Below are 16,132 nucleotides of genomic sequence, written 5' to 3'. Positions count from 1 at the left end.
TCTGCCCCTAATTTGATGTGTTTTAGCAGCTTTTGGGCCAGTTTGAAGGTGTTGTGTATTCGTTTGTTTTTGCCTCCAATGGCGTTCGGCTACATTCAGCGAATATTGCAAAATCGGCGATTGCAATCTGAACCGAACAATGAAATATTAACTCATTTCTAGTCTCTACGATTACTTTTTATTTCCATTTTTTGGGAGGGGGACTAAAAGAACCAAAAACAATTCTGGTAATGATTTTTATTTTATTTAAGATTTTCACTGCATAGGATAAATAATGTGACAAGTTTTATGGTTCGGATCATCCCTGATAAAACGATACCAATTATCTGCACTCCTTTTTTTCTAGTGTTTTTTTTTTTTTTTAGAACTTTTCATTCCCACTAGGGGACCCAAACGGGCAGTTAGTTATCCCTTCTGTAATACACAGTAATGCATCAAGCAGATGGTTCTGCAGCGCCCCCTAGTGGAAAGCACAGGCATGTTCTGTGCTCAGTATGGACGTATACTTACATCATTAATCCACATATAGTAGGCATATAGAGGAAAATAATGGGTCCTTTCCATTATTAGGCCTTTGTATTATGGCTATGTGCACGAGGCCTAATGCTTAATCATTGAATAGAGGAAATATGATCATTGCCCTGCTGCACTGGAGGATAATGTGGTTACATACCTTCTGTTCCCAATGACATTCGGCAGGCGCTGAAGGGTTCCCACGTCCGCCGCCAAACCCACATCCACCTCCTACAGGAAGAAATGGTTATATAGAAGGAGGAGGCTGAAGGGGTTCTATTTATTTGTAAAAAGACTTATAGAATATGCCAGCAGGAGACAGAAGTAAAAGGGGAGCAGTGACCCCCGAGCCGTGGAGACTGAGGAAGCTTAAGACATAAGTACTAGAAGAGGCCCAGTTACACATTGGTGCCCAAATATGGCCAAAGCAAGAGATGCTAATATGCCGCTTACGTTATAGCGAATAAAGGACCCTCAGAAAGAACTGCGACCTCTCTACAGACGTCTCTCACCTTAACTTGAAAATAGGCGTCTTGGGAACAGTAGCGAATGTCACAGGCAGTGATGAGATCCACACCTGATGGGACACACAGTTTTATAGGAATGTATAACCACCCACTGAGAATAAATAGACAATATTATCCGGGTGAGGTCTCACCTCCTCCAATACAACCATTATGAACGGCTGCAATCACAGGCTTCGTGCACTGAAGGTAAAAATACAATGTCAGCAAAGAGGCCAAACTTACATCATGACTATCCTCAGGATGAGTATATTCATCATCAATTCTCATTTAATATCTATCTCCATTCATATCCATATTAATCCTGTATTCATCTACACCCATTCTCCATCCTCATCTCCATCCTCATCCATTCTCCATACCCATCCTTTATCCATATCTAAATCCATTCTCATCCATAACCATCATCAATATTTATCCTCTATATCCAACTCCATCCATATCTATCACCCTCATCCATCCTCATCTATATCCATCTCCATCTTGCATACCTTTTATCCATCCTCCATCGTAATCCATATCCATCCTCCACATGCATATCCATAAGCCATCCACTTCTATAATCACCCATGCAGGGGGCATTTATGCACATTTAATCGAAGTACATTTGATCAACGTATGAGGCAGTTAGACAGGGCAGGAGACAGGTAAGACATTTATATACATCTACTCCCTGTACAATTGGATTACAACAATTACATAATACTGGTCCACAATACTCGTGCATTTGTGTAATTTATATCCTGGCCGCTGCATTCACACACATCCACCGCCCTGGCATTAACTCTCTACACTCCATCCATATCGGCCCCTCACTCCTTTCCTCTCCTATGTATAGCACTCACGCTCTTTTCACATTGCTAAATTGCACAGATCCATTTAGTCCCACGATTCAACATCAGAGACGCTCTAACAAATCACAACCATCTGCTCACTCTATCCTCCTTCTCCTAGTCGCAGGAGAGATTGCTCCCAACCCTGGTCCCCATTGTTATATTAAGTCAAACCCCCCAGCTGCTACACTCAGAAACCCCTCTAATCTTATTAACGTTCCCTGCGTGCCATCTGTCTCTCTTAAGTGTGCCCTTTGGAATTCTCGCTCAGTGTGTAACAAACTCTCCTTCATCCATGACTTCTTCCTTTCCGATTCTCTTAACCTTCTGGCTCTTACTGAAACCTGGCTCCAGCAGTCAGACACTACCGCTGCTGCTGCACTTTCATATGGTGGACTACACTCCTCTCATACCCCAAGATTAGACAATAGAGCAGGTGGAGGCGTTGGTGTGCTCCTATCACTCAAATGTACCTTACAGGTTATCCCTCAAGTACCCTCACTTGTCTTCCCTTCTTTTGAGGTCCATGCCGTCAGACTCTACACCCTCTTCTCCATGTGAGTGGAGGTGGTATATCGTTCTCCCGGCCCCTGCCATCAGTTCCTGGATCATTTTTCCACTTGGCTTCCGCATTTTTTCTCCTGTGACATCCCTACCCTCATCATGGGCGATTTCAACATCCCCATTGCTCTTCCCCTCTCCCCATCTGCTACTCACCTTTTATCTCTAACCTCCTCGTTTGGCCTTTTGCAGCTTACTAATTCTCCAACGCATGAAGACGGAAACTCCCTCGACTAGGTCTTCTCTCGGCCTTGTGCAGTGGATGATTTTGCAAACTCCCCTCTCCCACTCTCTGACCACAACCTTCTTTCATTCTCTATCAAGAACTGCCAGGCCGCTCAGGTCACCCCCACTGTCCAGACTTATAGAAACATACAGGCCACACCCAGAAACTTATGAAGAACTTGCAGTCTTCATTGGCCCCTATCTCCTCCCTCTCATGTCCTGATTCTGCACTGAAGCTTTACAATGAAACACTTCAAAGTGCCTGGATGAAATTGCACCTCCTATACACAGAACACCACAACACAGACGGCAACAACCCTAGCACACCCTGCAAACACGTTTCGTGCAGCGGTGCTCCAGTTGCGCCGAACGTCTGTGGAGAAAATCGAATCTACACGAAGATTTCATCCATTATAAGATAATGCTTAGAATATACAACACTGCCCTTCACCTCTCAAAACAAACCTATTTCAACACCCTCATCACCTCACTGTCCCAATAACCCTAAACGTCTCTTTGACACTTTTCATTCTCTACTCGAGCTGACGATCTGGCCAATTACTTCAAAGAGAAAATTGACCAGATCCGACAAGAAATTATCTCCCAATCACCGTATACCATGCACTGTCCACGTCCCCCCTCCACTGCATCTAGCTCACTCTCTGATTTTTAACCAGTCACAGAAGAAGTAGTAATCAGGCTCCTTGCATCTTCTCGCCCAACCACTTGCACCAGTGACCCATTTCCGTCACATCTCCTCCAGTCCCTCTCCCTGCTGTCACCCCTCACCTAATTAAAATATTTAACCTCTCTCTCTTCTGGTATCTTTCCCTCCTCATTTAAGCATGCCATCATACATCGACTACTTAAACCATCCCTCGACCAAAACTATAGACCTGTCTCTAATCTTCCCTTCATCTCTAAACTCCTGGAACGCCTGGTCCACTCCCGTCTTATCCGCTATCTCTTTGATAACTCTCTTCTCGACCCTCTCCAATCCGGTTTCCGCTCCTTACACTCTACTGAAACTGCCCTCACTAAAGTCTCTAATGATCTACTAACAGCTAAATCAAATGGTCATTACTCCATGCTAATTCTCTTGGATCTCTCTGCAGCATTCGACACTGTGGATCATCAGCTCCTCCTCACTATGCTCCATTCCATTGGCCTCAAGGACACCGTTCTCTCCTATCTCCCTGACCGCTCCTAGACTATCTTTTGCTGGTTCCTCCTCCTCATCTTCCCCTTACTGTTGGGGTTCCTCAAGGATCAGTCCTAGGAACCCTCCTCTTCTGTTTGTACATTGCCCCTATTGGTCAAACAATCAGTAGATTTGGTTTCCAGTACCATCTCTATGCTGACGACACCCAATTATGCAATTCTTCTCCTGACAGCACGCCTGCCTTTCTAGAAAACACCAGCGATTGTCTAAATGCTGTGTCTAACATCATGTCCTCACTATATCTGAAACTGAACCTGTCAAAGACTGAACTCCTTGTGTTTCCTCCCTCTACTAATGTACCTATACCTGACATTGCCATTTCCGTGTGTGGTTCCACTATTACTCCCCAGCAACATGCCCGCTGTCTTGGGGTCATACTTGACTCCGAGCTTTCCTTTGCCCCCCCCATCCGATCACTGGCTCGCTCTTGTTATCTGCACCTCAAAAACATTTCTAGAATTCGACCTTTTCTTACTTTTGACTCCACAAAAACTATTACTGTTTCTCTTATTCATTCTCGTCTCGACTATTGTAACTCTTCTAATCGGTCTCCCTCTTACCAAACTCTCCCCCCTCCAATCTGTCTTGAATGCTGCAGCCAGGATGATATTCCTCACCAATCGTTACACCGATGCCTCTACCTTGTGCCAGTCATTACACTGGCTATCCATCCACTCCAGAATCCAGTACAAACTTACTACCCTCACCCACAAAGCTCTCCATGGCTCAGCACCACCCTACATCTCCTCCCTTGTTTCAGTATACCACCCTACCCCCACCCTCCGTTCTGCTGATAACCTGAAGTTAGCATCCTCAATAATTAGAACCTCCCACTCCCGTCTCCAAGATTATACACGTGCTGCGCCAATTCTTTGGAATGCACTTCCCAGGTCAATACGATTAGTCCCCAATCCCTACAATTTTAAGAGTGCCCTGAACATGCATTTATTCAGACTGGCCTACCACCTCAACACATTAACCTAATCTATCCCTGTGTGGCACAGTCAAAAGTTTTACCATAACCAGGTTCCCTGCATCATGTTCCCACATGCTTTATGCATCCATTAGCCCTCTGTGTCTGTACTGTTACACACTTAACATTATGGCTGGTCCATACAATCAGGGCAACTGTTACCACCCACCTTTCGTGTCTCCCCTTTTTTCCTCATAGACTGTAAGCTTGTGTGCAGGGCCCTCATTCCTCTTGGTATCTATTATGATCTATATGATTATTGTTATGCTGTAATGTCTATTGTCTGTACAAGTCCCCTCTGAAATGTAAAGTGCTGCGGAATGTATAGTGCTGTTGGCACTATAGAAATAAAATTTATTATTATCATCATCATCTATAAAGACAAAAACCGTCATCTCACCCCTTAGCAGATCCAGGAGAACCGAGCACGGAATTCTGTAGTATAGCAGGAGGGGAATCCAATGAATAGAAAAATCCAGCTCTTGGTTCTTCCAGGGTTAAATTTATTCAAAGAGAAATTTTTAAAAGCCCAACTTCATAAAGACACCATGCTTGGGGACACAAGAACAGACACGTTTCGAGCTTACAGGCAATGATTAAGAGCTTGTAAGCTCGAAACGCATCTGTTTTTGTGTCCCCATGTATGGTGGTACCATCACATGTTTCTCAACGCAAGCAATGACTAGCCAGGTCTTTCCCCGGGAAGGATCAACCACGAGAAGGGCAGTCTCAGTGTGAGGGGCAATACACCAAAACAGCTGTCTGTGGATGGATACCATGTTTGGCATAGGTGGTTTTCTTCATTGGAGACTGCCCTTCCCGTGGTTGTTCCTTCCAGGGGAAAGACCTGGCTAGTCATTGCTTGCGTTGAGAAACATGTGATGGTGCCTCCGCGGCTTGTGCTTTGCATGTTTTTACATATTTCCCATAAGGGATGGGGGCATTGCTCTAGAATCACTGCGTTGAGAAACATGTGATGGTGTCTCCGCAGTGTTGGATGTTGATCTCCATGAGTTCATTCATCCTCCTTTTTCCCCATGTATGGTGGTGACATTTATGCTGTCTTTATGAAGTTGGACTTTTAAAAATTTAACCCTGGAAGAACCAAGAGCTGGATTTTTCCACCCATATCTATCTTCCATCCTTACCCATACCCCACACCCTCATCCATCTTTCATCCCCATTCTTATCAATCTTCCATTTCCTTCATCGATCCTCCATATCTGTCCTCATCCATATCCATCCCCAATACCTCACATCCATCCATCATGATACATAATGTCTCTATAAAAATTACAACTTTCCACTCTACAGTTCATAAAGAATCAGGATGAGAAACGCACTGATGTCTTCAATCTGTTGGTGAAGATATTTGAGAAGACCATGGGTGTTTAAGAAACCCATCAGGTGCATCCTTTACTAATCAGGCCTCATCTTTACTTTGAAAGAAAATGACCTCAGACACTCAATATCTTATGGAAACCCCAAACTTATGGGAGGGGGAAGTATACATGTGGTGGTACGAGGTGGAGATGAAACTAGATGAGGATGACCAAGGTGGATTGAGACAAGCATAAAAATTATGAAGACGTTCTTGAGATGTCTGGGAAAGATGAAGAAACAATTCATATGACAAACAAGTATGGAGTCCAATCTTCCAGGCTCTTATAGGTCAAAGAAGTCCATGATCTTTTATATTCTTCATAACGGTCACCATGAGGACCACGATTCACAACTAACTTAAGTGCCCAAATAGGAGCATGCTAACCTAACGAAACTCATCCATTCATTGAGGGCTAGTCTGAAAAATTGCTGTCAAGAGTCCACACTATACAGAGGTCACATTGTTCCCATAGAGTCAGTATCCTGTATCCTAGACATCTACTGTCCAGATGGAAACACAAACCTTCTCGATGACAGAAAAAGATTCCTGATATTGAGTAATCTTCTTATGAATGCCCCAGGCAATTCTGGCAGTGTCTTCTCCCTGTGGCTGTATGAAGTCACCTGCCAGGTCCATGAGATCGATCCCTGCAGAAGAGAGAACTACATAAGGGGTATTCAAGGCGATACATACCACAGATGTAAACTGGGGGTCCTTGGAGAGAAAAAGGGAGCTTAGACTTGGTTGGTCGTATTATATTTGCTAACAAAGGAAGTAACCAAAAACTACATTATGCTGTGTTCACATGTCCATATGACATCAGTCTGTAACGGATCCAGTAAGGAAAAAAAAAAAAAAAAAAGGACATGTACAAAAAAAGAATGAAAAGATGTAAACTACCAAACAGAACCCAAAGTTTCCGTCTTTAAACGGATCTGTCCCAGAGGCAAACACTGACAGCTTGGGGCCCCTGTGCAAGAAATGTGTCTGGGCCCCCCCTCCTTTTATGGCGACAAAGCTATATATGTAGCTTTAAAAAAGGTTTTTATGGGTGATACATGGGGAGTCAGGAGGTTTCAGAAGTAGTTGTAGAATGCATAGCTGACACTGAATTAACTGATGTTTTTAGCTGGTAGGCAAAAAAAGTGGTGACAGGTTCCCTTTAAACATAATAACGTTTTCCTCCCCCTCCCCCTGTTCCTAAATCCATTATAAATCCCCCTTCCGCCCTTCTCAATCCCCCACACCCCCTCATTGTCTTCTCCCCCACCCCCATCATTGCCCTTTCCACTGCATCTATCATTGCTTTCTCCCCCACCACCATCATTTCCTCCTCCCCAATCACCCCCATCATTGCCCTTTCCACTACCATCATGGCCTTTTCTCCCACCACCCCCCATAATTGCCCATTCCACGACCTCCATTATTTCCTCCTCCCCCACCACCCCATTATTGCCCTTTCCACCACGACCATCATCATTCTTTCAACCACAACCATTACCTTTTCCCCACTACCCCATTATTGCCCATTCCACCACTTCCATCAATTCCTCCTCCCCACCACCCCATTATTGCCTTCTCCGCAATCACCCCCATCATTCCCCTCTCCTACATACATATACACACAGACTCACTGCACGCTCTCCCGCAGCATCACCTTCACTGCAGCTTCCTCGCTCTGGCACAGCAGTCAGCCACGGAGCTGGATGATGTCATCCAGCCGCACCACTTACTGCTGTGACAGAGGCAGGAAGCGCAGCAGTGCAGGGAGCAGGATGGATCGCTGCAGCTCTGCTGCTATTTTCTCTTGTAGGCAGTGAAGCTGCAGGGATCTCTCCCTGCCCGCCGCACATGAGGGCAATCTGGCCAAGGGCTCCCCGGAGCCGGATCAACAGGCCAGACTGCCCTCACTATTAGCCACCCTGCAGGGGCCCCCTGGAGCCTCTGGGCCACTGTGCAGCCGCACCAGCTGCACATCCGGTGTGTCTGCCCATGCGTCAAACGCATATGATTAAAAAAAGGAAACTTTTGGCTTCCGTGTTCTATCCATTTGCATCTGTATTTGTTCCTATTTGATCAGATCAGATTTTACTAGCTGAAAAAAACCCTAACAGATCTATTAACGCCTTCCTGATCGTTTTTTTGTTTTTGTGCTTTAATTTTTTTCTTCCCTGTCTTCAAAGTCACAACTTTATAGACATACAAGTGATTGTTTTTTTTTTTTATAGGATAAGTTGTAGTTTTGAATGACACCACTCACTTTGCCATATAATAAACTGGACAGCAAAAAAAAAAAAAAAAAAATATATCAAAGTGCAGTGAAACAGTGGAAATAAAATTGCAATGACACTATTTTTTTTTCTTTTTATAAATGGTGGCAAAATGATTCTCCTGGTCAGTACTATTATGGCAAAACCAAGGCACCATTTAAGTGGCTAAACAGCAGTGATCGGAGCTTGGTCTGGTCGATGCTGTTATATGAAAACGCCGACATAGCACAGCTCCTGGAGTGAATGCAAGCAGACATTATAGTAAAAATAAAGCTCATTCAACTGAATGGATCCTGTAAATGAGGGGTGAGGAATCTTTTTTCTGCCAAGGGCCATTTGGATATTTATACCATCCTTCGGGGGCCATACAAACTCCGCCCACAAAGAACATCCTGACTCTGGCACTGGTGTCAGGACGTAATCTTTCATTGCATACCGTTCGGTGTTCAGTAGTGAACACTGCTTGTGTATGCTCACAGAGCAAGAAGAAATGAATGAGCTGGTGGCAATCAAAATACAGCTCCCTGCCAAAGCACTGCAGTCCCTGAAAATCTGCCCGGGGGCCGGATAAAAGGTCATTAAGGGCCGTAAATGGCCCTGGGGCCTTGAGGTTCCCCACCCCTGCTGTAAATGAACAAGTTTTATTTCTGCATGATCCTCCCCCCCCAAAAAAAAAAATTTGAAATAATAATAAATTTTATTTTTATAGCGCCGACATATTCCGCAGCACTTTACATTTCAGAGGGGATTTGTACAGACAATAGACATTACAGCATAACAATAATCACATAGATCATAACAGATACCAAGAGGAATGAGGGCCCTGCTCACAAGCTTACAGTCTATGAGGAAAGAGGTAGACACGAAAGGTGGGTGGTAACAGTTGCCCTGATTGTATGGACCAGCCATAATGTTAGGTGTGTGACAGTACGGACACAGAGGGCTAATGGATGCATAAAGCATGTGGGAGAATGATGCGGGGAACCTGGTTATGGTAAAACTTTTGGCTGTGCCACACAGGGATAGATTAGGTTAATGTGTTGAGGTGGTAGGCCAGTCTGAATAAATGCGTTTTCAGGACACGCTTAAAATTGTGGGGATTGGGGACTAATCGTATTGACCTGGGAAGTGCATTCCAAAGAATTGGCGCGGCACGTGTAAAGTCTTGGAGACGGGAGTGGGAGGTTCTGACTATTGAGGATGCTAACCTCAGGTCATCAGCAGAATGGAGGGCATGGGTAGGGTGGTAGACTGAAACGAGGGAGGAGATATAGGGTGGTGCTGAGCCATGGAGGGCTTTGTGAGTGAGGGTAATAAGTTTATACTGAATTCTGGAGTGGACGGGTACCCAGTGTAATGACTGGCACAAGGTAGAGGCATCGGTGTAACCATTGGTGAGGAATATGATCCTGGCTGCAGCATTCAAGACAGATTGGAGAGGGGAGAGTTTGGTAAGAGGGAGACCGATTAGAAGAGAGTTACAATAGTCGAGACGAGAATGAATAAGAGAAACAGTAAGAGTTTTTGCAGAGTCAAAGGTAAGAAAAGGTCGAATTCTAGAAATGTTTTTGAGGTGCAGATGACAAGAGCGAGCCAGTGATCGAATGTGGGGGGCAAAGGAAAGCTCGGAATCAAGTATGACCCCAAGACAGCGGGCCTGTTGCTGGGGAGTAATAGTGGAACCACACACAGAAATGGCAATGTCGGGTATAGGTACATTAGTAGAGGGAGGAAACACCAGGAGTTCAGTCTTTGACAGGCTCAGTTTCAGATATAGTGAGGACATGATATTAGACACAGCGTTTAGACAATCGCCGATGTTTTCTAGAAAGGCTGGCGTGATGTCAGGAGAAGAAGCGTATAATTGGGTGTCATCAGCATAGAGATGGTACTGGAAACCAAATCTACTGATTGTTTGACCAATAGGGGCAGTGTACAAGGAGAAGAGGAGGGGGCCTAGAACCGATCCTTGGGGGACCCCAACAGTAAGGGGAAGATGAGAGGAGGAGGAACTGGCAAAAGATACAGTAAAGGAGCGGTCGGAGAGATAGGAGGAGAACCAGGAGAGAACGGTGTCCTTGAGGCCAATGGAACGGAGCATAGTGAGGAGGAGCTGATGATCCACCGTGTCGAATGCTGCAGAGAGATCCAAGAGAATTAGCATGGAGTACTGACCATTTGATTTAGCTGTTAGCAGATCATTAGAGACTTTAGTGAGGGCAGTTTCAGTGGAGTGTAAAGAGCGGAAACCGGATTGGAGAGGGTCGAGAAGAGAGTTATCAGAGAGATAGCGGATAAGACGGGAGTGGACCAGGCGTTCCAGGAGTTTAGAGATGAAGGGAAGATTAGAGACAGGTCTATAGTTAGCGGCACAGTTTTGGTCGAGGGATGGTTTTTTAAGTAGTGGATGTATGATGGCATGCTTAAATGAGGAGGGAAAAATACCAGAAGAGAGAGAGAGGTTAAATATTTTAGTTAGGTGAGGGGTGACAGCAGGGGAAAGGGACTGGAGGAGCTGTGATGGAAATGGGTCACTGGTGCAAGTAGTTGGGCGAGAAGATGCAAGGAGCCTGCTTACTTCTTCTTCTGTGACTGGTTCAAAATCAGAGAGTGAGCTAGATGCAGTGGGGGAGGGAGGACAGTGCATGGTATGAGGGGATTTGGAGATAATTTCCTGTCGAATCTGGTCAATTTTTTCTTTGAAGTAATTGGCCAGATCGTCAGCTCGGAGCTCCGTGGTTGGGGCCTGTACTCTTGGATTGAGTAGAGAATGAAAAGTGTCAAAGAGACGTTTCGGGTTATTGGACAGTGAGGTGATGAGGGTGTTGAAATAGGTTTGTTTGGAGAGGTGAAGGGCAGTGTTGTATGTTCTAAGCATAAACTTAAAATGGATGAAATCTTCGTGTAGATTGGATTTTCTCCACAGATGTTCGGCGCACCTGGAACACCGCTGCAGGAAACGTGTTTGCACCGTGTGCCAGGGTTGTCGCCATCTGCGTTGTGCTGTTCTATTTATAGGGGGTGCAAATTCATCCAGGGCACTTTGAAGTGTTTCATTGTAATGCTTCAATGCAGAATCAGGACATGAGAGGGAGGAGATAGGGGCCAATGAAGACTGCAAGTTCTTCATAAGTTTCTGGGTGTTAATGGCCTGTATGTTTCTATAAGTCTGGACAGTGGGGGTGACCTGAGCAGCCTGGCAGTTCTTGATAGAGAATGAAAGAAGGTTGTGGTCAGAGAGCGGGAGAGGGGAGTTTGCAAAATCATCCACTGCACAAAGCCGAGAGAAGACCGAGTCGAGGGAGTTTCCGTCTTCATGCGTTGGAGAATTAGTAAGCTGCAAAAGGCCAAATGAGGAGGTTAGAGATAAAAGGTGAGTAGCAGATGGGGAGAGGGGAAGAGCAATGGGAATGTTGAAATCGCCCATGATGAGGGTAGGGATGTCACAGGAGAGAAAATGTGGAAGCCAAGTGGCAAAATGATCCAGGAACTGATGGGAGGGGCCGGGGGGACGATATACCACCGCCACTCGCATGGAGAAGGGGGTGTAGAGTCTGACGGCATGGACCTCAAAAGAAGGGAAGACAAGTGAGGGTACTTGAGGGATAACCTGAAAGGTACATTTTGGTGATAGGAGCAGACCAACGCCTCCACCAGCTCTACTGTCTGATCTTGGGGTATGAGAGAAGTGAAGAAAAACACTAGTGTAACAAAGACTTCATGAAACTCCAAAATGTTGCAATCTGAGCTGCAAGACCACAAACGTGTCACTGTTTCTAGCCACTGCTGTCAGCTAATCGTGTTGATTTTGCCAGAATACCTCTGACGGGCGGCCATGCTGGAACGGACGGAAATAACCAAGCCATAAATCCCGGAAAAGTGAATGGAGTGATGGTCGCGTATGCGCACTAACATTTTGTTCACATTGGAGAGTTTGACACTCTCGGTCTTTTGATCAGTCGGACTCCCAGTGATCTCAGACCTGTCAGGTCCTTGTCGCTCCTGACATCTGATAATGTTAGCTATCTGATGTCAGAAGTACAAAAGATCCTAGACCACTGGTAATTGTGAGAATAAGAGTGTCAAAGTCCCGTGTGTGAACGAAACGTTGGCGCGCATGCGCGACCACCACTCCCATTCACTTTTTGGGCACCGATATCGGCTCAGCTATCTCCATCAGTCCCAGCATGGCAGCTAGTCATGAACTGCACAGGTGAATAGGATGGCATAAGATGGAAGATGGCACAAAATTGTGGGCTGAAAGCCATTGGTCATGAAGTTACATATTGTAGGACTTACGGCTCACCCCATATTGGCTATAATGACGCACTGACCTGATGTGAACATTTTCCCCGAGCCAGAAATGACAACTGCCCGGCAATTAGAATCTTCTCCCAGAGCCTGAAAGCAAAGGACCATCTCCCTGTGGAGGGAAATACAGAATACACAGTCCCATATCTGTGGGGTCAGGGAGATTTTTTTCCAACATCTACCAACAGGGGAAACAAGGACCTGGATTGTTACCTGTCTGATCCTTTAACTACCCCTCAAGGTCGCACCAAAATGGGTCTGGACTCCACTCAAAGCGATATCATAGATATTTATTACAAATCCACAAAAGTGATGGGTCCCCCGAATCTGATTGTACCTCAATAGGCGGTCACCATCCAGGTGGGACTGGGAGAGTAGACGTGGCCGCACACCTGTGCCCACCTGGTTGCAGCAGCCAGACAAATCCTGTACTTATGCCATAGCTGCTATTGTGGTAATGGGGAGAAGACGTGATATCTAGTGTCTACAATATATCAGCCCTACAGAAACCAGAAATAATGATAATATTAGATCTTCGCACCTCCAGAAAGCCTTGTTCATTGCATTCCTCTTCTCCGGGCGGTTTATCTCTACGTGGTAGATGTGATCGGCGGGCGTGGTGACTTTCAGGGTCTCATAGTTGTAGGAGGACATCGCAGCATCAGATGACATATTTGAGAGACGTAGGATCGCCCTGTAGATGTCTGAACATTAAACATACATCATTAGTATCATCCTCCCATCATCACACATAGCAATGGTAGCCGGACATCTTAACAGGGTGGAAAAAAGTGCCATGTTGCCAAATCATATAAACCTCATATTGTGCCAATCTGGCACCACTAATTACAACCCCAAAATGCTTCCTCAGCCAACATGCCATCACATAAACATTTGTCAGCCTCTTCCACGAAGAGATTGATCTCTGCTTAGATATTGATGGCTGATCCTTAGGGTTCGTACACATGGCCGTCTGAGTGGGATCCAACAAAACGATGGATCACGCTCGGACCAATGTTAGTCCATGGGGACAAGCACACGTCAGATTTTGCCCTTGGACAGAGCTGGTTCGATGGGGCAAAAAATTGCAACATCTCTGAATTTGAGCCAATATTTATATAGCATGCAAGTTAATAAGTCCATGGAAAACATCGGACTGCACTCGGATGACATCCGAGTGCAGTCCAATTTTTACGCACCGCCACTTTTTCTCCATCTTCTCCTCATCTGAAAGAATTGGATCACATAATGGTTGCGCTCTGATCATAGTTTGATTTATCCAAAATCAATTCAATGAGATGCAGGCAATAAATAACACCCAGGTGGGCACTATATAAAAATATTAATAAATATATCATATATAATGATCATGGAACTACCCAAAGTTAGGACTAATTACAGATCATCGGAAAAAAAACATGAAAGAATGCAACAAAGGAAGAAGACCCGATTGAAGATCCAAATAATGATATAAAATGTACAATTTTTATTGAGTACATCAATCATATACAATAAGGAATAATAATGGAATAATTAAAAACATGTGATACTAAATACACTCGCCGCCATTTATAAATAAGATTATGAATAGGACAAATATTGCACTGCCCATAATAAAAAAAATGTGCAACGAAGACAAATAAGCCGAAACGCGCGTCAGGTGAGGCACGCCATCACTGTAGAGCGAGACTATATTATTGAAGTAAGTACTCCATTTCATTATAAGTTTTTATTAACCAATTTGGTTGGTTCTTCGCTCTATTCCTCTCTTATTAAACTGCTCCTTACTCCCACTGATTGTTGCAGTTGTATATTGTACACATGTTAAGGTGCACTATACTATTTATTATAGCTTTGGCTATGTGGTTTTTGCTATGAAATTTTATCATTATGCACTTTTATCACGTTTCAAATATATAATTTGTATTACATGATATTTCATATTAAAAACATTTTTTCACATTTTTTTTTTCCATTAGGGGCAGTGCAATATTTGTCCTATTTATAATCTTATTTATAAATGGCGGCCTTAGAGTGTATTTAGTATCACATGTTTTTAATTATTCCATTATTATTCCTAATTCTATATGATTGATGTACTCAAAAATTGTACATTTTATCTCATTATTTGGATCTTCAATCGGGTCTTCTTCCTTTGTTGCATGCCTTCAGAGTTTGATTTGCATAATTGACCAGATTAGTTTGGATGACAAAAATTACACGGTCGTCTGCACCTGCCCTTAGGTCATCAATATCGGATCAACCGGCAGCCGCACCGATCTGGTTTGCAGCGACCAAAGTACAGCGTGCAGAGCTTTGTAATGGCCGTTCTGAAAAACAGCTGACCGGTGGCAATGACGGGTGTTTCTTAAATGTAAGTCTGCAACCCTTACACTCCAAACATGTCTGGCTACATTTACTAATACCGTCTAATAGACAGCATAAACTTACAGGGAATGTGTCACCCCTTTATAGTGATATCATGTAAAGAGATCACCAAATTGTGTGTCCCATAAGGATTCTTTTAGGATTTTTTATTCCCCCCGACCCCGCACCTTTGATGCAAAAACACCTTTGTTATCTTGGTGAAGAGGTATGCAAATATGCAAATCGCCGCTGTCCGGTCCGATGGACGTGGCTTAGTCGCCTTCTCCCCCCCCCCCCCCCTCGCTGAGCGTAATCTTCATCTGTGAATATCACAGATAACATTGTTTGCCGCTCTTGTGCATTCAAAGAGGCCTCTGGCACCTGCGCAGTATGCTTTGCCCAACTGTGGGCGAAGCATATAAGCGGTACTGCGCATGCGCCGGCATTTACCAGCGTGGTCTATGCCCCGGAAGTCTTCACATGCAGGACACACTTCCGGGGCATAGACCGCGCTGGAAAATACCGGCGCATGCGCACAACCGCTTATATGCTTCGCCCACAGTTGGGCAAAGCATACTGCGCAGGTGCCAGAGGCCTCTTTGAATGCGCAAGCGCGGCAAACAAGATGAAGATTACGCTCAGGAAGCTGAGGGGGGGGGAGGGGAAGAAGCCAACTAAGCCACGCCCATCGGACTGCGGCGATTTGCATACCTCTTCACCAAGAAAACAAAGGTATTTTTGCGTCAAAGGTGCGGGGTCGGGGGGAATAAAAAATCCTAAAAGAATCCTTATGGGACGCACAATTGGGTGATCTCTTTGCATGATATCACTAAAAAGGGGTGACAGATTCCCTTTAAGGTCTGTCTACATTACCCGATTTTGCAGCGTTAAATGTCCGCCAAACTGTAAATATTTGCAGCGGTCGATGCGCTGCAGAGGACGATGATCT

At 44.8% G+C, this 16,132-nt stretch overlaps 1 protein-coding gene across 5 annotated transcripts in view; it reads right to left on the bottom strand.

Moving 5' to 3' along the window:
• LOC141051936 (delta(3,5)-Delta(2,4)-dienoyl-CoA isomerase, mitochondrial-like) overlaps positions 1–16,132 on the bottom strand; it is a 227,985-nt gene that overhangs the window by 18,763 nt on the left and 193,090 nt on the right. For all 5 annotated transcript variants that reach the window (XM_073549078.1, XM_073549077.1, XM_073549076.1 and 2 more), the window contains exons 2-7: positions 13,358–13,520; positions 12,840–12,928; positions 6,758–6,882; positions 1,172–1,220; positions 1,026–1,090; positions 674–744 (exon numbers count right to left, since the gene is read on the bottom strand). In XM_073549078.1, coding sequence (XP_073405179.1) covers positions 674–744; positions 1,026–1,090; positions 1,172–1,220; positions 6,758–6,882; positions 12,840–12,928; positions 13,358–13,488 — 530 coding nt within the window. In that variant the 5' untranslated portion in view covers positions 13,489–13,520. The remainder of the gene's footprint in view (positions 1–673; positions 745–1,025; positions 1,091–1,171; positions 1,221–6,757; positions 6,883–12,839; positions 12,929–13,357; positions 13,521–16,132) is intronic.

The sequence above is a fragment of the Dendrobates tinctorius genome, unplaced genomic scaffold, assembly GCF_039654945.1.
Source record: "Dendrobates tinctorius isolate UK_male_01 unplaced genomic scaffold, ASM3965494v1 ptg000158l, whole genome shotgun sequence".
Classification (NCBI taxonomy): Eukaryota; Metazoa; Chordata; class Amphibia; order Anura; family Dendrobatidae; genus Dendrobates; species Dendrobates tinctorius.
Note: the sequence above shows the minus strand (reverse complement) of the source record. Positions and strands in the feature narration are given on the sequence as shown.